The sequence below is a fragment of the Camellia sinensis genome, chromosome 8 (assembly GCF_055761805.1).
Source record: "Camellia sinensis isolate YWXY chromosome 8, ASM5576180v1, whole genome shotgun sequence".
Classification (NCBI taxonomy): domain Eukaryota; kingdom Viridiplantae; phylum Streptophyta; class Magnoliopsida; order Ericales; family Theaceae; genus Camellia; species Camellia sinensis.
Window position 1 is genome coordinate 176,315,629 of NC_138968.1, and position 27,630 is coordinate 176,343,258.

Genomic DNA, 27,630 nt, shown 5'->3' on the forward strand with positions numbered 1-27,630 from the left:
GAAATGATTGGGTGTGGTTTTTACACACACCGTTGTTCGTCTCATGGGGGTCATCACGGGTCCCGTTTTGATAATCTGAACCGTTCAATGTGTAGAAATCATCGAGTACTATATGTTTGCAAAAAATCATATTGATCGGATATCGATAACTATATGATCAAATCAGTTATGTACAACAAATGGATGGTGTTATAATTAATGATTGAAAAATAAATAAATCTGATCAGATAGCTACCAATATCCGATTAATGTGATTTTTTTCAGGTACTTAGTGTTCGACGAGTTACACACACTGAACGGTTCAGATTATTAAAATGGGATCCGTGATGACCCCCACGGGCCAAACAAAACCGTCCAGTGCTTTGTATAAAAATTAGCCAATAATTTCCAACTCCAATTCACTCCAGCCGGTTGTACGGCTGGGGGCCACCCCTCTCTAATCATCTCTTACACATTTTTTTATACAATTTTTTAATACACATTTTTTCATAAAAAGTCAAAAAGTTAACCCAAACCTCCATATTTTTTTCTCAACTTTTTTAGTCCAAAAAGATAAAAAGTGCACTTTTTTAGGACAACCCAAACCAGCCCTTAATTAAATATTCCGTAAGAGTAAAATAAAATGCGACACTCTAATTATTTAATTAATACCATAATTAATTATGATAATAACAACAACAATAATAATAATGGTAGTAATAATAAAATTAAATAATTGATTTTATGATTAGATGTTATTATTTTCTTAATTAGAGTTAGGCTCCGTTTGGCAAGTTGGGTTGGGGGCTTTTTTGGCTATTTTAGCCACAAAAGACAAAATAGGTTATTTTAGCCATAAAAAACAAAACATCACATTCAACCATAATCGTTACTCTCTTCTTTCACAAAAAAAGCTAAAAAAACCAAAAAGCTAAAAAGTCCTTCCCAAACTAAGCTTTTAACCCAGGCTAAAATAGTCAAAAAGGTCAAAAAGTTAAAAAGTTAGCCCACTTCCCAAACCAAGCCTTAATCTAATCGCTGTAGATAAGTAAAAGAAAAAAAAAAAATTCAAATATTTATCCTTACGGATAAGCATGGCATGCACGCAAGGGGGGCCACGTGGTGATACTATGTGGTTCCTTGTGGGGAAATGAAATGTTGCCTGTAGAACACCTATAAATATGTGCTTTGGGTAAATGTACGAAGAAAAATGAGGTATATTCTGTCCGTAAAAAGTTAAAATTTCGGCGAACAAAGAAGTAATAGTAAGGGATTAATATTGAGGTGATTTATATTATACCTTGAGTTATTATTATATATTTTACGTATGTTTTGAGTTATCATAATTTATTTTATGTAAATTATGCTTTATAAATTATATTAACATTTTTAATTTATGAACCTTATTTTATATAATACGAAAAACCTATGGATATAATTGTTTCTTAAAATGTGTTTTGAGTAATTATTTTATAAGTACCATTATGGAGGTCCCATGCCTTGAGGGACTTAAATAATTATTGGCCATCTGATTAGTCACTTTGTGACTCTTTGTCTGTCATGAATCTACTGACACTCTGATTTTTGGTGCGGAGCAAAGTGTTGTACGGAGTTAAGTCCTACACTATTGTGGGAGCCACCTCTAGAGTTCGTACAAGCCACCTCTTGAGTCCATACATCTGTTATGTTCTGTATCGTGATTATGATTTCTGGTGTGGAGTAAAGTGTTGTACGGAGTTAAGTGCTACACTATGGTAGGAGTCACCTCTAAAGTTCGTATGAGCCACCTCTTGAGTCTATACATCTGTTCTGTTCCGTTCTGTACTATGGTTGTAATTATTTTATTTCTGTATTATATGTCAAGTGATCTCTGTATTATATACTCTGTATTTTAATATCAAGCTTTGTTAGCCAATAATTATCCATGGTGAATTTTATGCCCTTATGTTCTTAGTATAATATTTTTCACTCTGCCATGTACTTATAGTTGTTTACCACTTTCAGGTGACATGTCAAGGCTAGCACGTGGGGTAGGCTCAAAGCACTTTGTAGACATAGTTCAGCTCTAACAATTTAATTAAATAGAAGCTCCAATGATTATTTTAATACCCTTACTTAAATATTTTTTTTTAATTAAATAGAAACTCCAATGATTATTTTAATACCCTCACTTAAATATTTTTTTTTCCCGCTTGCGTTTAGTAATTTATTTAAGAATTAGTCGAATGTAACTTCAGTTATTGGCCATCACGATGCTACACCCTTGTGTACGAGGAGCGGGTTATGACATATAACAAGTCAAATTCATGAAATTAGAAGAGAATTCCTACCTTAAGTTGATCAATTTGTGGAGATCAAAGTTTTTCTTCTTCCATGTTCTTCTTCTTGCTCTTCTTTTTTTTCTTTCTTAAGCTCTCTCTCAAGAACTCTCTCTCTAGTCGTATATTTTCCAGCAAAACCCACTAACTTCTTATTTTCTACTTAAAATGATGAATAGGTTTAGGAAGCTTAATTAATCCCTAATTTCCTCTAAGCTCAAGCAATAAATTCCATTGAATTGAATTATAACAAATTCACTTTAATTAAATTAATTCTCAACATATTATGATATCAATTATACTAAATTTAATTCCACTAATGTGAATTAGGCTTTAACTATCCATCTCTAAACTCAATACAAGTAATGAGAGTCAAACATGACTTTACGAATCAGACGAAATCAATTTTAAACTAAACTTCCCAAATTATTCTAAAAATTCCAATTAACATATCTATGTACTCCATTTTGGTTTTTGAACCCATTTCGGCCGTCAATTTCAGTTTCAAAGTCGTATTCTCAACAAATAATTTGCCAATTTGGACAGATATGCACAAATTAATCATATGATTCACAATTAACACATAGATAATCCAGATAATTATGATTTGCATTTTTTGGGTGTTACAGTCTCCCCATCTTAAGAAGCTTGACCCTCTAAACTTACCATGCCTTGTATCACGTCTGGATTAGATATCCCGGTCTCATATCATCATTCATTTTCCCTACTCAGCACTTATCACAAATGTTCGACTTCATTTCTTAATTAGTCAACAATTCACAAATCAATTCGGGAATTAAAATCAATAATCCATCATAGTTACTCATAAGCCATTAATATTCAAGACATACCCATAATTTAATCTCACTAGGGCTGAGCAAGGAATCCGTGAAACCCGTAATCCGATCCAGTCCAGTCCAATCCGATAGGTTTGGATTGGTTTTTTGAATCCGTGGTTCGGTTCCGGATTGAACAATTAAAAATCCGTAGTCCACGGATTGGTTCCAGATTGAACCCCACGGTTCCGGATTGGAACCGATCCGAACTGTATACAAGTAGTCTATATTTTTATTATACATTCTCCCCATAGTATCTTCTCTTATTCCATATAAAACCTAAACTCAAACCTAAATCCGCATAATACCTTCTTTTATAACTTTTGTTTGTTAGTTTTTAGTTTTAATTTGTAATGGTTTAAATACTTATGGTGAAACCAATTTTTTTATGGTTGTTTAAATTTTAGAACAATATGTCACTATTATAGAAAGACATGTTGCTATTGTGGAACTAATATAGCGCTATGTTTATGTTTTTATGAAATTAAAGTCTTATATATACATTTTTTGTTATTTAATTATGTGAATCCGTGGTCCTAAACCAATCCAATCCGTGTTTAAATGGATTGGTTCGGATTGGTTCCATGATTTAAACGGATTGGATTGGTTCCAATTTTTTAGGAACCGTAAATAACGGATTGGTCATAGTTTTACCCCCAGTCCGGTCCAATCCGAACCATGCTCACCTCTAAATCTCACGATAGCGAATGCTACTTCAAAGTAATCAATCACATAATAGGCACAAGTCTCATTTCCCACGGATACATTTGCATTAATTCATAATTAACATATGGATAATCTAGATAATTATGATTTGCATTTTTGGGGTGTTACAACTACTCAGCCAGTAGAGCGCAATACTGTCCGCTTTGGGGTTGAGGGACAGAGCTGGCCGTCATCTCCTTACGGTTTTAAACGCGTTGTGTTTGGGTGAGTGCTGGATAACTCAGCCAGCAATATATGCCCGCTTTGGGATTGAGGGACGGAGTTGGTTGTCTCCCATCATGGTTTTAAACGCATTGTAATAGGTTGAGGGACCAGTACACTTATAAAATGAAGTCGGTCTGTCCAACCAGGTGATGTGACATTGCCCCAATATAACCCCCAGCGGACTGGGCCCGTAACATCGGGAGAAGAGACGAGCCCTCCTTCTAGCGCCAAATGCGTGTGCCTGGCGCCTGCCATAATATTGTAGGCTTTGGCAAGGTGGGCGCGGAGCCCAGTCGGCCTCACGGCTTTGTTCCTTTTCGGGGAAAAACGCGTTGTAACAGATTGAAGGGCCAGTACGCTTATAAGATGAAGTCGGTTCGTCTCCCTACGCGATGTGGGATTGCCCCAACAATCTTAATATTAGAGACTTTAAAAAAAAAAAAAAAAAAACTCAAAATCTTAAGTAAATAATCGCCAAACAAGGGCTAGGCCCATTTATTAGTGGGTTGGGCTTGATAAAGCATACCTCCCTCTTTTGCAGCCCAATATGTGTCCAGGTTTCTTTATTAGGAAGCAATGAATATCTCTGAACCGGGCCGGAGTGTCTTTTAAAAAGACCGGCCTGTTGAGAGGACTGTTGCACAGCAGGCGAAAGCTAGAAAAGAGAAAACAGAGAGAGAGAGAGAGAGTAGCAGAATGGCTTCTTCTACGACGCGGCAGAGACGGCCAGTGCCGTCGGATCTTTCTTCATCGTCGTCGTCTACGTCGTACACGAAGCTCGACAAGCCGGAGAGATCGGACGGCGGAGACGAGGTGGACAGGGGATTGGGGTGGACTTTCCCACTGTTGGCCCTAGGTGTGCTAAGGTACATGAGCGCTACATCGAACATCATACATGATTGCGACGAGGTCTTCAACTATTGGGAGCCTCTTCACTATCTCATCTACAAATCTGGCTTCCAGACTTGGGAATACAGGTCCAAAACCCCCCACCCTCTCTCTCTCTCTATATATATATATATATATGTATGTAAACATATTTGAGTAAAAGTTCAGTTTGAAATGAAGCACTCCAAATGGACAAACTCAAATTTAAGCTTAACTTTGAGTAAAAATGTTAGTGATGGCAGAATTGTAAATTTGAGTAAATATTTGAGTCTCCCTTGATTTGGGTAAAACTCAAATTTGATAAAAGTTTGAGTTCAGGAGTGGAGAGGTTTTTGATTGATTTTTACTCAAATTTGAATTTGATATGGGCTTGAGTCAAGTGTTGGAGTTGCCCTAACTTTTGAGGCCATGACATTGTAATTTTTCTTGGAGAATGTATTGCCTTTGAATTCGACAGAATTGGTACATGAATATGAGATTTGAAAATGTATATATTATCAGAAGACCAATCTGTGGTGTAGTCTAATGTTACCTCCCATACATATTCTTGTCTTGTGGAAGCACAGCCTGTCTTTGCGTTTGATCCCTTTGAAGAACTCCCCCTTTTGTTGTAATCTAGAGATTGATTCCATTTGGACCGTATCATTTGCATTCTCTAGATCAGCACTTCAATGGTGGTCCTTTTTTTATTTTATATTTTATTTTAAATTAGTAACCCCACGGATGCCAGGAAAAGAGACAATTTCGAATAGTTAATAGGCTGATCATTGTAAAGGCTTTTGAGGAAGGTTCCCAAACTATGAAGCACCAACACTATAAAATAAGTGTCGCATCGGTGTCGGATACACTAGGGACATGTTAAGTTGTCTTTTTTTTCATTTTATTTAGTGTTTTTGATGAATGTTGAATATTTATTATTTATTTTTTTCTTAGATTTAAATACTTAATAGATCATCCAAAAAAAGAAGAAGATATAAACTGTAAATTTTAATTTAAAAGTATTTAAAAAAAATATAATTAGAGTTAGTTTTTGTTAATATTGATTGTTTGTGGATGTAATATTAATCTAGATAGCAAATAAAAATATATGAAAACATATTTTATTGTCGTATTTCCGCCGTGTCTGTGTCCATGTCCCCATTCTTTTAAAATCACCGTGTCCCATGTCCGTGTCAGCATTCGTATCCATGTCCATGCTCCTTAGTTCCCAAATAAACAAAATAATATGCATTAAGTTACTTCTTATTTGCTATGTAGATCAGTTTCAGTATCAAACACTAGAGATGAGATTGTTCATATTATTTTTTATAAGTCCTTTTGATTTGGTTAGTAAAGCGGTAATCATGTCACACCGAAGGTGGTTGTAGAGAACGATTGTGTAACCTTCATACTAAGGCTTCTAGTGTTTTTAAATGCTAGATCCGCTTGCCTCATTATTACAGAAGTGATTTGTATGAGTAAAAATGACTTCTATCCCCATAAATCCAAGTACAATGAATTGGAAATTTTCTTGACAGCAGTGAGCTAGTCATACATGAGACGAGCTACATTCTTCTTGACAAATATCGACCTCGAGAAATATGCCTCTCGTTGTAGCACTAAAGAATCTGTAGGGGCTGTGTTTCAAATATCTCTTTCCTCTCTGATTGTTAAATACTATAACTGTTAGGGCCACTCATTTCTTAGCATTGCCAATTAAGCTCAAAGTACTCTTCAGAAGTAAAAAACTGAAAATCATTAGCTTATGATGATTTTAGCCAACAATCTGGGCTAGGTGATTTTAAATTATCTGTTCAGTCAAAGGTTTTTAATAAAAGATTGGATGTCAAGCTATTCTCCACGAATCAGGATCCCCTTCTTGCATTTTCTCCTTGCATTTCTTACTTGCAAACCCATTGGGCCCACATTTAGGCCCAATTTTGATAATCCGAACCGTTCATATTTTAAGATTTGTTCAGTATATCGTACCTGGAAAAAATCAAGTTGATCGGATATCATAAAGCATGTGTTTGGAAAACTGTTTATTAAATTCTTTAAAAAAATAGTTTTTAGTTCGAGTTTTCTGAACACATGCTTTCTGATATCCGATCAACTTGATTTTTTACAAGTATGATATACTGAACAAATCTTAAAATATGAACGGTTCGGATTATCAAAATTGGCCCTAAAAGTGGGCCCAATGTGCTTGCAAGTAGGAAATGCAAGGAGAGGATCCTGATTCAGCGACTTTACCTTCCCATTGCGAAAGTTCTTGGATTATTGGATGCTATGATATTGTCTCTTCAGACTTTTCATTGAAGCTTAGATATTCTTAGTTGAAGAAATGACTTAATTTCATCTGCAAAACAATTACCTACCAAAAATGTCATACCTGGCTTTCTCTTTTAGAGTTTACTACTTGACTATAGTCTTTACTCTTCAAGACAGGTGTGTTCTATGAGCCACATGTAATTTGACTTATCAAGAAAGAAAAACAATAATGTGGCACCCCCTTTAATGCCTTTTCTTTGAAATCTGAATAAAATTTTACTTGTAAAAAACAGTCGCTTGTAATTTAATCCTTCTCAATGTTTCTCTCTAGAAACTGATTCTTCCTGTCTGGCTCTTGGTGACTTGCATTATGATCTTCACTCATGTTATTTTGGATATCTCTCAATATGGACTCCCTAATTTATCATGCTTATTGAGATCAAAATTTGCCTTTTTCTGGAATAATATATTATATTATTGTTTAGTACTTTTTTTTTGGGCAAATTATACTAACGGTTCCTATTATTTGGGACTTGGGTCACTTTGGTCCCTTACTTTTCAATTGTGACACATTTGATAATCAATTTTGAATATTGTTCCAAATAAAAACAATTGAAGATATTACTATTCAATTCAAGGGCAAAGTAGTCAATTTGATAAAATATAAACTAATTTGACAAAAATACCATACCAAACTAAGCCTTAAGTCCCATCAAATGGGGTTGGCTATGTAAATTCTTTTTCTCCACACGCCCTATTAAAGGCCATTTCGTTAGTCAAATTAAGTAGATTTATATCTCTATTTACAGCGTTAGCCAACGTTAATTTAGGTTTATCCTGTCCCCTAACACTTCCATCTACCGTTACAGCATCGCATCACATCACTTCACTACTACCTCTGTTGGTTTTCGTTGAATATAACAAAACTATCTCAATCGATTCTCTCTCAACTTATCTTCTATCGGTGCTACTGCTACCCATTCTCGAATACACTCATTCCTAATTTTGTCTTGTCTTGTCTAGTCTTGTCACATATCTACCTTAGCATTTTTATTTCAACCACATTCATCTTATCTACATGTTGTTTCTTGGTTGCTCAACACTCCATTCTATACAAAATCGTTGGTTTAATAGCCGTTCTATAAAATTATGTAAAATTGATAAATTTTTTATACATTCATTTATTTTTTTTACCAAATTAATTTTTATTATGTGTTTGAATGATAATCATGTAAGGGATGGTTGTTTTTTTTTCTTCATTAAATTAGTTTTTATTTTTTCAAAACTTAAATATGGCGACAACTTTGATATCATTATTAAACCAATCCATTAAATCAAAAAATTCAAAACTAAAAATATTTTATATATTAAATATATTGATTCCTAATAGCCACACATTACATGATCATCATCTAAACACATAATAAAAATTAATTTGGTAAAATAAATAAATAAATAAAATTTTAAAAGATTTATCAATTTTATCTAATTTTATCTTTGGTAGGTAGAAATAATTTTTAAAAATTAAAAAATATTTTTTTGATATTTATTTTTGTCAAATTAGTTTATATTTTATTAAATTTATGACTTTACCCTTGAAATTGACCAATTGTATTTTCAATTGTCCATATTTGAAACAATATTCAAAATTTAGGATCAAATATGTCACAGTTGAAAAGTCAGAGATCAAAGTGACACAAAACCCAAACTATAAGGATTATTAGTGTAATTCGCCCCCTTTTTTTTTTGATAAATATTATTGTTTAGGACCTTAGGTTGTTTTAAGGTGCTCAAAATTGTTGCTAGAGCTTGAAGTGCTTCGGAACTTTGTCCATGATAATTTTTTTTTTTTGTGGAAATGTGTCAACTGCAGCTCCCAGTTTGCACTTCGCTCATACCTATACCTTCTTTTTCATAAAGTAGTCGGTGGACCAGCTTCATTGTTGTTTAGTGAGGAAAAAGTAAGATAATTTGGCACTTTCAAATTTATTATTCTCTTGATGACCTTGCGCATTTTTCATCTCCTCAACTAATTATGCTTGAACTAATGTATTCTACCATTCCAGGTGAGAGTGTTTTATGCTGTAAGAATCTTTCTTGGTCTCCTCTCTGTCATCACAGAGGCTGCTCTGGTTGTAGCTCTTTCTAGGAAATATGGAAAACGCCTTGCTACTTATGCACTTGCAATGCTATGCTTAACTAGTGGTTGTTTTTTTGCTAGCACGAGTAAGTAGGCCTTTTCACTCTACTGCTATCCATTTTCTCGCATTTTGCTGTTATAAACTACAGTAAAGTCGTAGGAGCCAAATATTCGTTTTGCTGTACTCTCCATGTTCATCCTTATTTTCACTGTGAAATTCTTGTTGATGTTATTCTTGTCAGAATCTTTACATTTCATCATCTGGAATTTGTTTGTAGGTTTATTGCCGAGTTCATTCTCAATGTACGCCATATCTCTCTCATCTGCTCTATTTCTCTTTGAGAAACCTGCCATGGCAGTTGCAGTTGCAGTCATCGGGGTTATTCTCGGCTGGCCATTCTCAGTTTTGGCTTTTTTTCCCATAACAATTTACTCATTGATTAGAAAGTTCAAACAAGCATTTCTTGCAGGGGCAGTCACATCACTTTTGCTTCTGGTAAGTTAACGTCAAATTGTTGCTCATAATTTCTTCCCCTGAATTTCATGCTTTGCAGCACAAATTTATAATTGTCTGAAGCTAATTGTGGTATTGCAAATTACTTGACAAATGTTTTGGATTTCTTCCAGGCACTCTCATTACTTGTTGACTACTACCATTACAAGAGATGGACGTCATCTGTTCTGAATCTGTTGATATATAATGTCTTAGGGGGTGGTGAGAGCCACTTGTATGGAACTGAAGGGCCATTGTTTTATCTGAAGAATGGATTTAATAATTTCAACTTCTGCTTTGTTCTTGCGTTGCTGTTCCTTGGGATCCTGCCCATTGCAAAGAAGAAGTATGTTCCAGACTTGTTGGTTGTCATCTCACCTATCTATATTTGGCTGGCATTTATGTCTCTGCAGCCACACAAAGAAGAAAGGTTAGATTCATTCCACGCCTCTTTATATTTTCCAACAGTTTTGTTTATTCCAAGCAAGGTTTTAAAAAGTGGCTGCAGCCGTTATGTAGTGGTTGTGTGGTTACCGCCAGTTGTTACGGCCGCTATAGCGGTGTGGCAGAAATTTACATGTGTAACGGCCGTTTTGATGTTACATAACGGCCGTAACAGTCTGTTAGACACCGTTACACCCTTTTATAATATTCTAAATAGCTTTTTTTTTCCAAATTTTTTTTAAAAAAAAGCTTACAAAAAAAGAATGAATATTCAAGTGATCTAAGCCCAAATAAAAAATCTTATATGAATTTTTTTTCTTTATATATATATATTTTTAAAAATTTATGGTATGGCACAATTTTTATTTTATAATACTTTCATTTAATAATTGTGAATATTTTTTATTCAGTTAGTTTAGGTATTGGTAAAAAATAATTTGTAGACATTTAAAATCAATTATTCTTAAAATCATTAACTATTGAAATAAAATATGAAAAGCTCCTTTTATAGTGATTTGAAAATAAGAAATATATTGGATTATACTTAAAAATTAACAAAAATTGATCAATTTTTTTTAAACCCCAATAAATGTGATTCTGAAAAATATATATATGCATATCGGTAAGTTTTGTTCAAATTGTGCGAAAAAAATTAAAAAAATCACGGTTCAGGTTACCGCAATCGTTACGCTACGACCTTTACACCCCGCAACTGCTACCGTGTCACTGGAATCGTCACGACGACTGGAACTGCTTTTCAAAACATTGATTCCCAGTGTAAAGGATGTGAATTACTGCCATTTGTCATTGTCAAAGTATGGCATGAATTCTGTTACATGCCCATTTAATCTTTTGTAATTATGGATTGTCACATCCCCTTTAATTTATATTATTATTTTTGCTAGATGAGAAGAAAGATTTGTGCATTTAATATTGCCTCAAACACAGACAAGGATTTGAAATCATGCACTGGTTGCCAACCATAAATTAAAGTGGTCAAACTTGAGGATTAAAATTAAGGGCAGCCAATTCATGCAAATAGTGCTGTCCATTGACTCCATCCCTTCCCAGCAGTTTGTCTTGGCAGGACCAACATTGGGTAATGACCTGTTTGATTCGTTGCCTTTATATGGTTCTTCTTGAGTGCAGTTCAGCACATGGTTTCAAATTGGTCATTAATTTTACAATATTTTGTGAAATACTGATAACAAATAACCTTATTATCTTGGCCAGAAACAATGGATTTATTCACTATAACGACGATAAAACCTTATCTTTCACTGGTGCATCGCTTCTTACCAGAAAAGTTACTTTCATAGGGTTGAAAGAGGAGGAAAAGAAGCAAAAATAGGAGTGAAAACTGTGTGTTCTGGCCACAGGATGTGAGCCAAGTCCTTCATATCTGCGGTATGATGTTGTTGGATGGGCAACAACACAGCCAAAAAAAGCAAAATTAAAAACCTTGGAGCGGCACCTGTTGCTGCTGCTACATGGTATGGCAGTGACAATTTGGCATGCAATGTTAGAGCATGAGCTCTTACTTGGAGCCGCTGCAAGAGTGCACTTCTTGACAACAGATTTGACAACTAGTTGCATATGGGTGGCAACAGATGTGTGTAGCTGGTGAGAACTTTAGTATGCTAATAAGTGGGAAATAACTTTGTTGTCTTGTTTTGGGTGGTCTGCCCATCTGACCTAGTGCTCTAAGTACCTTCAATTGATGCTGGGTGGAAACCATAGTTTACAGAGTCTGTAACTGAATGACATATCATTGTACCTACCAGTAACTGAAGGACATTGGCTATAACAGATGTAGGGTGACAAACTAGAGAGAGAATAAAATGTGCGTTGTTTAATTTCTGGGATATAGTGAACAAATTGATGGACAACACACACATCTTGTATTTTAACAAGAAAAGATCCATATACTCCATTTGCGTACAAGGGGTTTGGTTCCACATGTTGCTAATGACATAGTCAATAAAACAAGTTGGTGAATAACTTGACTGGTAAACAAATGGCTATTGTGTTGCCAGCATGTACTAGGCTGTTTTCATTTATAACAAAGATTTATATGAGATTGGGTATTAATGATAGAACAACTTGATAAAAAAGCTAAAAATCTTATTTTCTTTCTGCAAGTTTTCCCTTTTATCCATGACATTTGGCACAATTTTACCAAATACCAGATGGTTTTGTGGATTTTACTAGCGGCACTGACCTGACCACTAAAATTTCACATCAAGGTGCTTCCTTATTTTGTTGGCCAGTTTGGATTTCAAATCTCTTGGTTAGGCTTCCTAGGTGCTGAAGATAGTCACTACTAAAAGATTGTGTTATACAGTCTAGCTTGAAGTGTTATTAATTTACTGCAGATTATAGATGCATTTAATGACATTTATTTAACTGTTATTGCAGATTCCTTTATCCAATATACCCACTTATCTGTGTAGCTGCCTCAGCTGTCATTGAGATCTTTCCTGATTTTTTCCGAGACAAGTACAATCCCAATCATAATTATGTGCTTGTTATGGTGAGCTTCAACTGAGATTGTTATTATCTGTAGTGATCCGATTGAGTGTTGCGGATTACTGATTATATTTGTTTACTTGCTTATGTAGATAGCGAAAGGTTTGAGACCTTTGGTTCTGGGCCTCATATTATATTCTTCCCATGCTCGGACTTTCTCCCTTATTCATGGTTATTCTGCTCCTATGGAAATTTACAAACATTTGGAGTACCATGATGATGTAGGGACGGGTAAGAATCAGTTTCCCCTTAGGCTCCATTTGATTAGAAAGAAATAAATGATGGAAAGTGAAAATGGTATAAAGTAAAGTGAGAGAACAGAAAAGGGAAAAAAATATATTTTCTTGTATGAATTTGATTAGGATGAAAAGTTTATAAGAAAATAGGAATTCTAATTGTAAGTAATTACTTTTATAACAAATTTAAACTTTCTTGTATTTCTCTGTGTTTTTTGCAAGAAATTGGAAACTTAGTTACCATGCTATTATTAGTAGAAACTTAATTTTCTTATAACTTCCACCACTTTTATGCTAAACAAACTTAGGAAATTTTTATTTTTTTCCATTTCTTTCACTTACTACCATTTTCATCCTAACCAAACTGAGCCTTAAGTATTTTGTATTGATCTTGAAATAGCATAAAACATTGCTACATTTGGTAAATCAGTATAGGAAGCTCTACATATACATTGGTATATATACATATGCTATATTCACAATTTTATAGTTTATTCATCATATGCTACTTTTTTGAACATCCATGATTCACAAATACTGTCAGTATTAGGACTAATTCCCAAATTTTCTAGTAGTTCTTTTCTTTTGTTTTTGTTTTTCTAAGAGTTCTTAATGAATTTTATGCACTTATTTTGTTATCTGACTTAGCGTGCCTTTTATTTTTACGTTATCTTTCCCTTTTTGGTTAGTTTTTCCTCTTTTGGTTATTATTCAGAACTTATCCTCCTTTTCTTGCTGCGTGTTTTCAATATCAATCAGACTTATTTGATTAGGTTAGCAAGTTTCTAAAAAAGAAAAAAGAAAAATCCTCATCAAAATGTTTTGCAAGCTAACAAGAATCTCAAAGCTATAGCTGGGTCGTTCTTCAAGTGGGGCGTGGATCCTAGGTGTCATAGGGGATAAGAAGAATTTGGCTGATGAAGCTAGTCTTACATAGATGAGATTTATGTCTCTCCACTTTATAGTGTGTACACATAATAAAAGAATGAAAAGAATTATTTGGCTTTTCTCATGAATGAGGTAGAGGTCATGTATATATAATAGATTCATGATACAATTTAGGAAACGATATAAATAAGGAAGCAATATAAATAAACAATACTAAATTACTGATTGACACAATCACAGATTATATACATCATATTAAAAATAAAAAGATTCTATGTACTTTAATTTTTATATTCAACACTCTTCTTCAAGCTGGTGTGAAGATATTCAACAATTGCAGTTTGCCAAGGGATGACTAGAAGAAGCCGGAAAAAACACAACAGCTAGTCTAAATAAATGTTACCGAACGAATCTGGTAGTCTACTAGATAAAAAAGTGCTTAATACATCAGCACCACACCCTAGAAAGGGAAAATAATAGGGACTGAACTACCTTAGAAGAGCTGTTGAAGCATCTATGGCCAGGAAACACTCTAGTCAGCAACCAACAAGACGCTGGTCGACATTAGAGGCCGGAGTAATGTCGGGGAGATAGTTTATGGTCGTGCTGAACCGTTGTAGAAACTAGTTGGAACTAATGTCGGGACAGTTTAGGTCATGCTTGACTGTTGTAGGAACTGACCGGAATCAATGTCGGGATAGTTTATGGGGTCATGTCGGACCGTTGTAGGAACTAACCAAAATCAATGTCAGGACAGTTTAAGGGGTCATGTTGGATCGATGTAGAGAACTGGATGTTGAATTAGCAAGCGTTCTGATGTGGTGTTGAACGATGATGACAACAGATGACTAAGTGCACCAGGGGCGATGATGACAACAGATGACTAAGTGCACCAGGGGGCGTCTTATTAGAAAGTGCGCGAGGGGGGGCGTCTTATTAGAAAGTGCGCGAGGGGGGGCGGCTTAAGTAGTGCGCCAAAGGGACGACTTGGGTTGTGCGCCAGAGGGGATGACTTGGGTTGTGTGTCAGATAAGGCGGCTTAGGTGGTTCACATGGTACATTACCATGCTCAACATGATATAGGTATGGTATCCCCTCTCGGACTCAAATAGGTTTGAAAATAGAAATCTATTTGAGGTTGAAATAGAGGGAAAAACAAAGTGGAACAGAAACACACAGAAAATTAGGTTGCGAGTTAAAAAAAAATATGATAGAGATATTTAGGATATGAATAAACTAGTGGATAGGGGAAGAAATCACTGCGAAGTGATACTGAAAGAAAATATGGCAGTGAAATAGGTTGAGGTCCAACAGGCGGCCAAGGCAAGGTTACCGTCCGCCAGTGAAGCAAGATTATTAGGTACTTAACTTAGTTCTGATACAAAAAATAATAAAAATAATTATTTGACTTTTCCCATAAATGAGGTAGATGCCATGTATATATAATAGATTCAAGATACAATTTAGGAAGCAACATAAATAAGGAAACAATATTAAATTAGTGATTGACACAATCATAGATTAGATACATAATATTAAAAATAAAAAGATTCTATATACTCTAATTTCTATATTCAACAATAATCTCTAGATGAGCTCATATTGACATAAGGCTGCCTCTTTTTTAATACTGGGAGTGAAGCGAGCCCATGTTTTCTTTCACATGCAATGCAGGTTCTGTGGTTTGTGTTGGAAGTGAATGGCACCGCTTCCCATCATCATTCTTCATTCCTGATCACGTGGGTCAAGTTCGATGGATAGATGACGGGTTCAAGGGTCTTCTTCCATTCCCATTTAATTCAACTTTGGGCGGAACTGCAGCGGCACCACCATATTTTAACAATAAGAACAAGGCATCAGATGAGCAATATGTAATTAGATGCTTTCCACAAATTATTTCATTTATAAACATTTTTTTTCTTATAATTGCTATGCTCTCTTTTTGTCCTGAAACTTTTTTTGAAATAAAGCAATGGCATTTTTATCATTTTGCAGCTCCGGGATCTTGAAAAGTGTACTTTTTTCATTGAGTTGCAGCTTCAACGACCTTACCCTTCTCGAGGAAGTGATTTGTCAACATGGGAGGTAGAATTCCTCCCCCTCCCCCCCTCTTTCTTCTTCTTCTTCTTCTCTCTCTCTCTCTCTCTCTCTCAGTTCTTATTTATTTTAGGGAGAATTGTGTATAAGTGGGATAGACTAGAAAATTTGCACTACACATGGAAATCTTTTGTTGCAAGTCTGGCACACAGGAAAGACTTGCACTAAACACAAAACTTACTTGCACCTTTGAAAATGAAAAAATAAACGAGTATTGTTCAACTGATTTGAGATTTCCCCTTTGTTTTATATAGTTTTTAGTTTTTAATTGATATTTTTTTTTATGCACCTCAGATTGTAGCTGCATTACCGTATCTGGACAGGCAGCTCTCGCCTCCCTTTTACCGGTCATTCTTCATCCCATACCTGTGGCAGCATAAGAATGTTTTTGGCACATACAGGCTACTTAAGAGAATTCCAAAATGACACAATATGCAGGTGTGTGTTCTTTTTTGTTTCGAAAAAGTGTTTGAATCTGTATTTTAACAGTCAGTGATGATCCTAGGTTCAATTCAGTGACCCGAGTTGCGTAGTGAAATTAGAACTATTCTGAGTTGAAACAGTTTTGTACAAGATTTGGGATTAAGTTGGTTTTACTAATTAATTGATCCTCTTGGATAGTTAATTATCTGAGTTTATTGACTTTTTCTAAGCTAACTTTGATGATTTCCTAAATATATGTAAATTTCGGCCATGGAGATGCCACCCTCAACCGAGAAAGTGTTTGATGTAACAAATATGCTATGTGGCCGAGATGATGTGGTGTACCATTTCATTCATTAATTGACATGTGGCGAAAAGTGGGGTCAAAATTTGATGTGGGTGAACAACTAGCACCTTGGGCCGAGCACAAAGTCACTCATCTGATTCTACTTTTACAATATGTGTTAATTAATGAATGGAAAGGTACATCACGTTATGTTAGCCATGTGACGTACCCATTATATAAAACACTTTCTCGAATGAACCTGTGTTGGGTCCAATGCCACCGACTACTAAAATTCTGTGAATAATTCTTAGTTCAACACTTATTACAGATCATGTGATTAAACCCCTGATATTGAGCTGCATTCTGGGTACATTATTTTCAGATTTCAGCATTGGAGTTCTATGTTTCCAATAATAATGTTTAAATTATGTATGTTAGTGTCATATGGTAGGAGTGCTAACAAGTGGAGCCTAATTTTGTTTGTCTCTGAAGATTTGTCAAGTTAGTGACTGTGGTATTAGCGGAAAAGTTAAAATGTGTTAAATGGTGTGTTATGTTAAAAATAAGATCCACTTGAGTGTATATAAATATGTATGTATATAAATATACCACTGTGAGGGATAACAATTTGTCTAGTCATGATCCTGTATGCCTCTGCACCGTTTTTTTTTTTTATTTCAATTATATTAATTAATTTCTTTTTGGGTTAATGTATGCTTTAAAATTATTAGTTAACAAAATTTAAAATAATTATATGTTTTTTATTGCACATATTCTCATAAAAACAAATAAATTATTTTAAGGTTATTAACAAGTCTTCTTAGTACTTACCCAAAAAAACAAGTCTTCTTAGAATATTCTTATGCTGTGTTTGATTGGGGGATTTGGAGAGGGATTTGGAAAGGGAAATGGAAAAGGTAGGTGAAATGTGAATAAATCATGCCTATATTTCACATAGTTTCACACACCTTTTCCATTTTCCTTTCCAAATCCCTCCTCAAATCCCTCAACCAAACACACCATTAACAAATTTCATTATATATTAAGCAAATTTCATTCTCTCCTAATTGCCTCATTGGGAAAAAATATATCCCATACTAGGTTAAAGTGGAGTTGTCACCTTTAATGAAAGCGCAATTATTCATTGTCATTTGTGATATTAGTAAGTTATTGTTACAAACACATCATAATCTTTCAGTTGTTTTTTATTATTTTTTTTATTTTTTAAAGTCTAGCATGAGATTAAAAAAAATTGAAAAGCTATGATGAATCTCCATAAATATTAGTTAAAATAGCTTATCAAAAGGTACGTGTTTCTATTTTAACTAGTCAATTTTTATATACACTAATCATTTTAATTGAGAGCATTTCTAATAAAAATATTAAAATTGTGTGCTATATAACATAAAGTGAAAAAAGTGAGACACCATTTGGTATGCCAAGGTTTGTTTGTTTAATGAGTGAGTGTCGCAATGAATATATTTAAATATTTGTTAAAAATAATTGTTTTTAAAAAATATGTCGGTGTTTTTTATTTTTTTTCCTTATTTTTTTTCTCTCCTCTCTCTCTCTCTCTTTCCTTTATATCTTATGCTTTGGGCATAAACTTTCATCTTTTTCTCTCTCTTTTCTCTCACAATTAGCAACTATATTAAAATCTGGCAACCTTATCAAATCTTCTAAGAGTCCATTGGAGTCTCAAAATCCATCCCATTTCCTAATAATTTAACAACCGATGCACTCATAATGAGTCCATTATTCTTTAAAATGTTCATTATGTTTGTTTTTAAATTTAAATTAGTAGTTCTTTTTTGTACCTCGAATTTCTTTTGACCCGAGTGGCTCGACTGTTCAAAATGATGTCGTTTTGGATAGTAAATTTTTTTTTTCCTTCTCTCTCTGCAGATGAAGAAGGAGAAGGAGAAGAAGAAGAAGGAGAAGGAAGAGAGAAGAGGGAGCTGTGTGAAAGAGAGAGATCATCATCATTATCATCAACAACAAAGAACACCACATCCTCTTTTTTTTAAAGATCAAAAATAAAACCCAAAAATTCAAAAATTAAACCCAAAAATCAGAGAGATTCAAACCCAAAAATCAAAAATCAAAATCAACACATCATCATCATCATCATCATCAACAGCAACACATCGTCATCAACACATCATCATCATCATCATCATTATACACAGATCTATGCCCAAAACGATGGCGGCGTCAGTGATAGCGGCGCCGGTGATGGGTGCTTCTCTCTCTTCCCCCTCCCATTTCTTTCTTCCCCTCTCTCTCTCTTTTCGTCTCTCTCTTTCTCCCTCTGTTTCAACGATACAAGAGGGAAAGAAAGAAAAAGAAAGAAAAAAAATACTCAAAACGATATCGTTTTTAGTATTCTAGCCACTCGGGCTAACTTTTTTTCGAGTTACGAAGGTTTATTCTTAAATTAGTAAGCACACAAGAGAGAGGAGAAAAAATATAAAAAATTAATTAACTAGTGAATATTGAACGGTGACTGGTTAAACTTTTATCTAGCCTGGGTGGCACTCAATCTTAAAAATATCAAATGTGATAGAGGGTCGGTTGAGTTAAATTCGGATTAGTAAAGTAATTTTTTGTATAATTAATTTTTGCTAATATTATTATATCCTTAATTTAATATTATTATACTCTTAATTTTTATAAAATTAATTTTTAATTATTTAAAAGTAATTTTATTAAAAAATACTATAAAGAATTTAGGTGGTGTTTGGAAGAGTTTTGAAATTATGATTTGAGTGTAAAAAATTTGTTTTAGTTAGGAGTTTTGAAAAAAGTTTTAAAAATAGTTTTGAATTGAGTTTTAAATTTTTGATGTGACATATGATATTTGATACAAAAATTTACAATTCATAACCAAACACACAACTCAAAATTTTATTCGAAACTCATAATTTTTTTTTTAAAATTTGAAATATAAAAAATAATAGGTGTCAATTGTTAAAAAAAAAAATTAGTACTATTCCGGTCAACCAACTGGATGTCTGAGAGATGACTGATTAGTCCAAATTTTTTTGCCTTAAAAAGAGTTTTCAAAAGTGAATGTAAAATTAATTTTTAAAAACTTTAAACAAACAAAATATACAAAAAAAAAAAAAAAATATTTAGAGAAGCTGACCAAACACACACTTTTGATTTTTTCTGTTTTTTATGATAAAAGTTGGGTTTTGATGTTAATGCACATCAAAATAAAATAAAATAAATTAGAAAAATGTAAAAATAAATATGCTGGTAGAGATGCTCTGTAACTGTAAGTGCAAGAGAATCGTTTGACGCAACGCTACCTCCCACTGCACCTAAAAGTCCAACCCAATCAATCTTCCAGCAACCCGACACAGCGCTCCTTACGTGGCACATCTTCATTGGCCTCTACTTTCTAACTCTTAGTCTTTATAAAAATGATGCGGACCACTAATTAGTATCACATGTATTTTGTGTCTTAATTTTTGTTTTATTTTTTTTTTTTACTTGCCACATCATTAGTGGTAGAAATTTAATGATCTGTAGCATTGTTGCCGTCTTTAATAATGTTAGAGACCAAAGAATAATGTGAGGCTTGGGTTAAGGTTTGGGGTTTAAGTTCCAAGATCACAGGTTCAATTTCTTTTTTTTTTTGGCCAATTTTCTAGGCGAAGTACAGTTGGTTAAGAGGTTGGACCTCAAGTTGTCTAATCAGCATTTGGTGTGGATTCAATACTCTCTCGCTGTGCGGGTCCTGACTTAAACGGAGCTTGTCTTGGGAGGTCGGGGCAAGTTCCTAAGTTATAGTCTCCTCGCTCAAAACGGCTAACAGGACACCGTGGTGATCTCTGCAAGGGGCGCTGCCTTGGACTTGCGAGAGGGTAGGGAGGATTTTCGTGTAATAAAAAAAAAATATATATATATTAATTAATGTATTAATAAATAATATAATATTTTAAATATTTATAATTTATATAGCAAATAAGAACAGTAATAATACTATAACATTAATTGATATATTAGTTAGTATAGTACATATAACACCATTACTAAATATCTTATATGAGTATAAACCTCATATTATATGAGTCCAATATAAATCTCCACTCATGTCTGATATAAATCCACACTCAATAAAACATTTAAAAAAAAATTTGATAAATTTTTTAAAATCAATGTGTTTAGTTATGTTTCCAAACAATGATTTTACACATATATTCTAATATGATGTTTGGTTAGAATTCTCAAATCACATTTTGACAACTCTGTTGAAAACTCTGTCTGGGGTGTGTTTTTCAAATTTTTTTTTTTTCAAATTTTGCCTAACTGGTCGTCCCACCGGATGTCCTACCGAACGTTCCATCGGTTGACCGTAACAGTAGATTTTTTTTTTTTTTGATTGTTATAGGTTAATTTTTATATATTCGAAAAAAGTATTTTTCGAATTTTTAAATTTTTTTATGTGCTTTAATAGAATTTTGATTTGTATGTTTAGTTATGAGTTGTAAATTTTTATGTCAAATATCATACGTTACATCAAAAATTCGCTACTCAATTCAAAACTCTTTTACCAAATAAATTTTTTACATCTAAATCATAATTTCAAAACTCACAAACTCAAAATACAACAAATATTTTCAAATCATATTTACAAAACTTTACCAAACCCAACCCAACATTTTTACTCAGTACCCCACCTCTCACACCATTGTCCGTTAAGAAAAATGTCTTGTAACTCAAATTTTATGACTCAAAAGTGGTTCAAATGATCAAAACATTTTGACAATTTAAATCAATTTTAAATCACAAAATTTGAACTGCGCAGCATTGTCAGTCCGTTAAATACACTCAAAAAAACCAACCCCCTGCATCACTCTCTCACGCCCACACCACACAGCACAACACAACCTAACCCCCTCCATCACTCACTCTCTCTCTCTACCTGGCTTTTCTCTCTCCAGTTTCTCCCCAATTCGACAGCGACGGAAGAGGAGAGAGATAAGAGAGCAAGTAGAGCTCCGATCGATCAACCATGGCCTCCTCCAAAGACCGCGAGACCTTCGTCTACATCGCCAAGCTCGCCGAGCAAGCCGAACGCTATGACGGTTAGTAATCTAGATCTGAAATCTGAACTTGATTTTGATCACTCGATTAGGGATAGGGTTAGGGTTTGACCGATTTGTGTGCAGAGATGGTGGATGCGATGAAGAAGGTTGCGAATCTGGATGTGGAACTGACTGTTGAGGAGAGGAACTTGCTTTCTGTGGGGTACAAGAACGTGGTTGGTTCTCGGAGGGCGTCGTGGAGGATCTTGTCTTCGATTGAGCAGAAGGAGGAGTCTAAAGGGAACGAAGTGAACGCCAAGCGGATCAAGGAGTACAGGCATAAGGTGGAGTCGGAGCTCACTGAGATTTGCGGTGATATTATGACTGTCATTGATGAGCATCTCATTCCTTCCTGTTCTGGTGGAGAGTCCACTGTTTTCTACTATAAAATGTCTACTCTCTCTCTCTCTCTCTATATATATATATATATATCTATCTATCTCTCTACATGCACACACATCAGAGTATATGTATAGCTTTTTATGCTAAAAAAATATTTGCGGTTGCAGGAAAGGAGACTATTATCGGTATCTTGCAGAGTTCAAGGCTGGTAATGAGAAGAAAGAGGCTGCTGATCTGTCACTCAAGGCATACCAGGTATACCAACTGTTCAGTCTCTCTATTCGTTGGTCGTTTTGAGCTCTGTTTTACTCATGTGAAGTCTCTTGCTAAGCCCTTTTGGTTTTTAGTTAATTGATCATCGGTTAGTCAGATTCCTCCGTAATTCCTTTTGCAATATTGTATTTATACTTATAAGGTCGAGAAGGTTGCAAGTGAGGTAGTTTCTATAAGCCTAAACCTCTGAGGATATGCTAGTACAAGATTATTATGAAGTGCATCCTTTTGTCTATTTTCTACTAGTTTCTTCTTTTATATGCACAGATTGCTTGTACACATCTTCATTATAAACATACCGGTTTAGTGTTTTTGTATCAGATAATGCGCGAACTCAATTAAGATTGTTTTTTAATTGAGCGGGCCATTACCTCTAAAGCATTTATTTTTAACTCTTACCTTTTCAATGCCTTTATAGTAATCTAATTCATCTTAGCATTCTCGTCATGACTAGGAATGGCAACGGGGCGGGGCGGGGCGGGGCTGGGGATCGCACTCCCCGTCCCCGATGGTAAACATCTCCCCGGCCCCGGCCCCGATCCCCGACGGGGAACCAATCATCATCCCCATCCCCGCCCCCTATCGGGGATCGGGTTTCCTCGACCCCGAAAATTCTCCGGACCAAAAAAAAAAAAAAAACCTAACAGTAGTGGCAGATTCAATATCATCAACATTCGATCCAAAAAATAAAAATAAAAACAAACAAACATCATCTATCAACATCATCTACAAACAGTTTATATAAATAACATCAACAACAATTTATATTAGATCTAAGTAGAGAGATTGAGAGATCGATCTGCTCAGATCTAAGTAGAGAGAGAGAGATTCATCTGCTCAATCGACTTTGGCATCGCGGCACAGAGAGATCGATCCGGTGCTCTGCTCAGATTGGTGCTCTGGTTCGGTGCTCTGTCAGATCGGCACTGGTTTGGTGAGAAAGAGAGAGAGATTAGATGTGAGGAAAAGAGAGATTAGAGGTAAGGAAGAGGTGAGGGATCGACACTAGTTCGGTGAGAAGAAGAGATCGGGGACAGCGGTGTGGTGTTGAGAGTGAGAGAGTTGACAGAGAGGAGGAGAGTTGAGAGAGAGTAATGGAGAGAAGGAGAGACAGAGTTGAGAGAGAGAGAGAGACGAAGGAAAGAGGTTTGGTTTGGTTTTTTAATACACAGGTAGTACGGGAGAAGCTTCGGGGAAATTTAATACACAGGTTAGGTTAGGTTTGATTTATTATTATTATTATTATTATTATTATTATGAGGGGTATAAAAGTAATTTCACTTCGGGGAATTTCGGGGATGGGGCCGAGGACGGGGACGGGGATCGGGCCGGGCCGGGCCGGGGATCAAACACAGATCACTGTCCCCGGCCCGTGACAGATCGGGGATTGATTTTCAAATACCGTCACCTTCCCGTCAGGGATATTTTTCGGGGAAAAACCGCTTAAATCGGGGTCAGGATCGGGGATTCCCGTCGGGCCGGTTTCAAATTGCCATCCCTAGTCATGACAATTGATATATATATACACGAGAAGGATGGCACATGTGATGCATGCGCCTATGATCATTTTGTTTCAAAAAATAAGATTGTAAACTATATGATTGAATTCAAAATCTGAAAATATAAATTAATTTGAAAAAATCAAAATTTGAGAGATTCAAAAAAAAAAAAAAAAAAAAAAAAAAACCCATTATTTAGGATATACTGCCCACATAACTGCTAGACGGGTATTTTGGAAAAACCCAAAAAACGAGACATCAGCACCATCTCAAGCCTTCCATTTATAATAGTATAGAAGATAGATAGATATATTTGTGTGTATGTCTTCGGTGGTACCGCAATATTGCAATCTCAACCATGTTTTGTGGCTCGGACAGAATAATTTGAGTCCCTTAACTTCAATTTATATAAGAGGGTTTTTGGGGATTGAATATGTTGCTTTCATAGGAATCTGACTTAATGCCTACAGGGATGCAGTTTTCTGTTCATGTTACTTTTGCAACATGATAGTCATATAAGTAGGGTTTTTGGTTCTTACTACGCAACTTACAATGAAAAATAATTACATTGATATGGAAGTAGAATATGCTTAGTTTAGCCTTCTTTGCCTGGTACCTTGAGATGCTACAAGCAACATGATGCTGATCCATCTCAGATCATTATATACAAAACTATGTTACCAGAAAACGCTAATACCCTAGCGAATTACGTACCAATACGCACATTCCAAAAATATGGTACACTTATGATCCAAAACGGTAAATTCAGCAATCTGAAACAATCCCAAAGGTTTTTTACAATAAATTTTTTTAAATGTTTCCTTAGGAAGAAAAAATCAAATATAATGAATTAAAATTTAAGGTAAGTAAAGTTTTTTCAAAACATAAAAAATAGGTCGTAGAAAAATTATATTTTATTAGATGCCTAATAATTAAAAGAAAATTACTCTAAAAGTACCTTAAATGCGCAAATATAATATATACAAGTTTATTCATATCGTACCACATTTTAGAGCATGTGGTGTATCACGTTTTTGTTCCCGTTTTTCGTACTGGAACGATCCACATTCCAGGTAACATAGATACAAACAAATGTGTTATTGGAAGTCTTTATGTGAAGGCTGATGATTTTGAATTTGTATGGAAATGAACATGACTGGATCCCCTTTATTCTTCCCTTGCTATTTGCCCTTTGACTTTCTTAAATCTGTAGCCTTCCACATGTTCTCTGTATTGAGAAGTAGATATTGGTTTGTACATTTCCTTAAAATCAGGATTTGTACAAGAATGGACAATAGCATGTAATTGTCTAATTATATTAAGTTTTTTAAGTGTCGCTTGCTTCCAGTGGGATTTTACCCCATGTTTTGTTAACATTACATCCTCGATATTTCTGGGAGTTTGAACTGTTTTGTATGCTCAATATAACAATGATCACTTCCCAATTAAATTGTTGTCTGTTTGCAGATGGCTTCTTCTACTGCGGATACTGACTTACCTCCCACTCACCCCATTCGACTGGGTTTGGCTTTAAATTACTCCGTCTTCTATTACGAAATTATGAACTCGCCTGAAAGGTATGCATTAATTGTGTCTTCATAATAATTGTGATTTAGTTATGTGATGCTTGTATTCAGTAGAATCTTACCCTTTGGTTAATTTAACATTAGGGCCTGCCACCTGGCGAAGCAAGCTTTTGATGAAGCTATTTCTGAACTGGATACCCTGAATGAGGAATCTTACAAAGATAGCACTTTAATTATGCAACTTTTGAGGGATAACCTTACTTTGTGGACTTCTGACATCCCTGAAGATGGAGGTATTCTGTATAAATTCTAGTTGATGTGACTATACAGCCTGATTTTTCTTTACCTGTAACAATGTTGATCTTGCTTTCTCTTCGAATTATTCATTTACTTTCTCTGCTCTGTTTACATTATGAGTTTAAATCTAATTTAAGTTACTTCCTTCGACTGTTTTTGCATACTGGTCTCACACTCACTAGGTGTCCTGCTACAACAGCGGCATGTGTCAACACTTGATCTGTGTGTTAGTCAATTCTTTCTATGTGGAAAATAAAACTAATAGTAGATAAATGACAGCTCCTCCCACTTTCTGTTTGAAAAGGGGAGTTGTCACTTCCAACTCTTTGGTTATTTTCCTGATTTTCGATGTCAAACATAGGATTAGGATTACCGAGAGTTTGAAAGTGCATCATTGTGTTAAAGTTGAAAAATAAGAAGATTATGGGTGTGCCTTTTGTTTTTAAAATAAAGGGAAAAGGATGTTTGTTTTGAGAAGTTGCCGTTGCTAATGTCTCCTCTATTTACCAAAAATTCTCACTGGTACTAGCATGGTTATTCCTTTTTTCCATGATGAACATTTTAGCTCTGTAGCATCAATCATTTGAGGGGTGATTCTAAATACACCCCAAAATTTCTCTCCACACCCACCTAAACCTCTCATACGCATTAGAGGAGGCTTATCTTCTTTTTATTTTTTCGGTATTAACTTGCTATGTGCCTTTATTTATCGCAACAGAAGACCAAAAGATGGAGATCTCTGCCAAAGCTGGAGTTGATGAAACCGAGGTTCCTCAATCACTTATTTTCCTCAATCACTTATTTTCCTTTTCTTGGAACATTATGACTGTTTGGATTATGAATTGGGGAAGGGATTTGTGAAAATAAAGGAAAAATGAAGGGAAAAGTCAGGCTTTTATTTTTTTATTTTCACTTTTCTTTTCCGTTCCATGATCCAAACACAACCTAATATTATGTTTGGATCTTGGATTTGTCAACGGAAATGAAATTAGTTATACATATTCATTTTTTGTTGGTAACCAAACAATTTTTTTAAACAATTAATTATTCATTTTATTCACATTTTCCTACCCTGCCAAACAAAAGAAATGAATTTAGCTTCTTTCATTTCATTTCGATTTCCCTCCAGACCTAGTTGGTTTTCCCTGTTTATGAGTAGAAAATACTTTTGATATAGCTCCTTTCTCATCAAATAAATTAATAAATAAAAAGATCATTCTTGAGCCTTTTCTCACACATGGACTGCTTGTTTCTTTTTTTTTTTTGTTTGATGCAGTGAAGTTGCATGGAAGACCCCCCCCCTCCCCCCCTCTTTCTAATGAGTCGACTTGGTGAGGATGATTCCGTTTCCTGTCTTTGGTAGTGTGTGTTTAATTAAGTTGAGAGAGAATCCAGAAACCCTTTCTGTAATTGTTCTGTATCATTGTCTGGTCTTGTGTCACTGTTACTGACATATAATTGTAGAAGTCTGGAATGGGCAGTTCCGTTCCATTTGCATTGGCCTAGCTGTCCCCGCCTATCTGTTGTTCATCGATATCACCTTATACTTATTTTATGTGTGAGGACTCGCTATTATCTCATATATGGCTCTGCTTAAATTTGTGTTTACATTTCAATTAGAGTAGTGCGTGCTATACAAATTAACAGATTTTACAAACTTTTTCTAAAACACACACGAGTTGCCCTTAATGTTTTATTCAAATGGGTTTGGTTTCAAATTTCAAATTTCAAAGTCTGCATGCTATATCTGTCAATAATTATTCATTTATAAGATTTGTTAATTTGTATAGCGTTTTTCTTTCAATTATAGTCTTCAATAAGAACCCCAAGGGGATTCATGGTGTGGACCTTGAGGGGTGG

At 34.8% G+C, this 27,630-nt stretch overlaps 2 protein-coding genes across 4 annotated transcripts; both read left to right on the top strand.

Moving 5' to 3' along the window:
* Positions 1 to 4,661: 4,661 nt before the first annotated feature.
* Positions 4,662 to 18,787, top strand: LOC114262824 (alpha-1,2-mannosyltransferase ALG9). Of its 3 annotated transcripts, none has more exons than XM_082884183.1 (11): positions 4,662 to 5,040; positions 9,075 to 9,162; positions 9,268 to 9,427; positions 9,620 to 9,837; positions 9,969 to 10,264; positions 12,697 to 12,811; positions 12,900 to 13,038; positions 15,606 to 15,802; positions 15,927 to 16,016; positions 16,323 to 16,466; positions 18,643 to 18,787. In XM_082884183.1, exons 1-10 carry the CDS (start codon positions 4,760 to 4,762, stop codon positions 16,452 to 16,454), a joined length of 1,716 nt encoding a protein of 571 aa, XP_082740309.1. In that variant the 5' UTR covers positions 4,662 to 4,759; the 3' UTR covers positions 16,455 to 16,466; positions 18,643 to 18,787. The 3 variants fall into 3 exon arrangements, with proteins under 3 accessions (XP_082740309.1, XP_082740310.1, XP_028059041.1); XM_082884184.1 differs by lacking the exon at positions 18,643 to 18,787 and adding an exon at positions 17,066 to 17,372; XM_028203240.2 differs by lacking the exon at positions 18,643 to 18,787 and having other exon boundaries at positions 16,323 to 16,653.
* A 150-nt stretch (positions 18,788 to 18,937) lies between these two features.
* LOC114262825 (14-3-3-like protein B) lies at positions 18,938 to 27,350 on the top strand. The gene is made up of 7 exons (XM_028203241.2): positions 18,938 to 21,833; positions 21,918 to 22,224; positions 22,343 to 22,430; positions 25,415 to 25,524; positions 25,618 to 25,766; positions 26,489 to 26,538; positions 27,047 to 27,350. The coding sequence occupies exons 1-7, from the start codon at positions 21,761 to 21,763 to the stop codon at positions 27,047 to 27,049; spliced, it is 780 nt and encodes a 259-aa protein (XP_028059042.1). The 5' UTR covers positions 18,938 to 21,760; the 3' UTR covers positions 27,050 to 27,350.
* Positions 27,351 to 27,630: the final 280 nt, after the last annotated feature.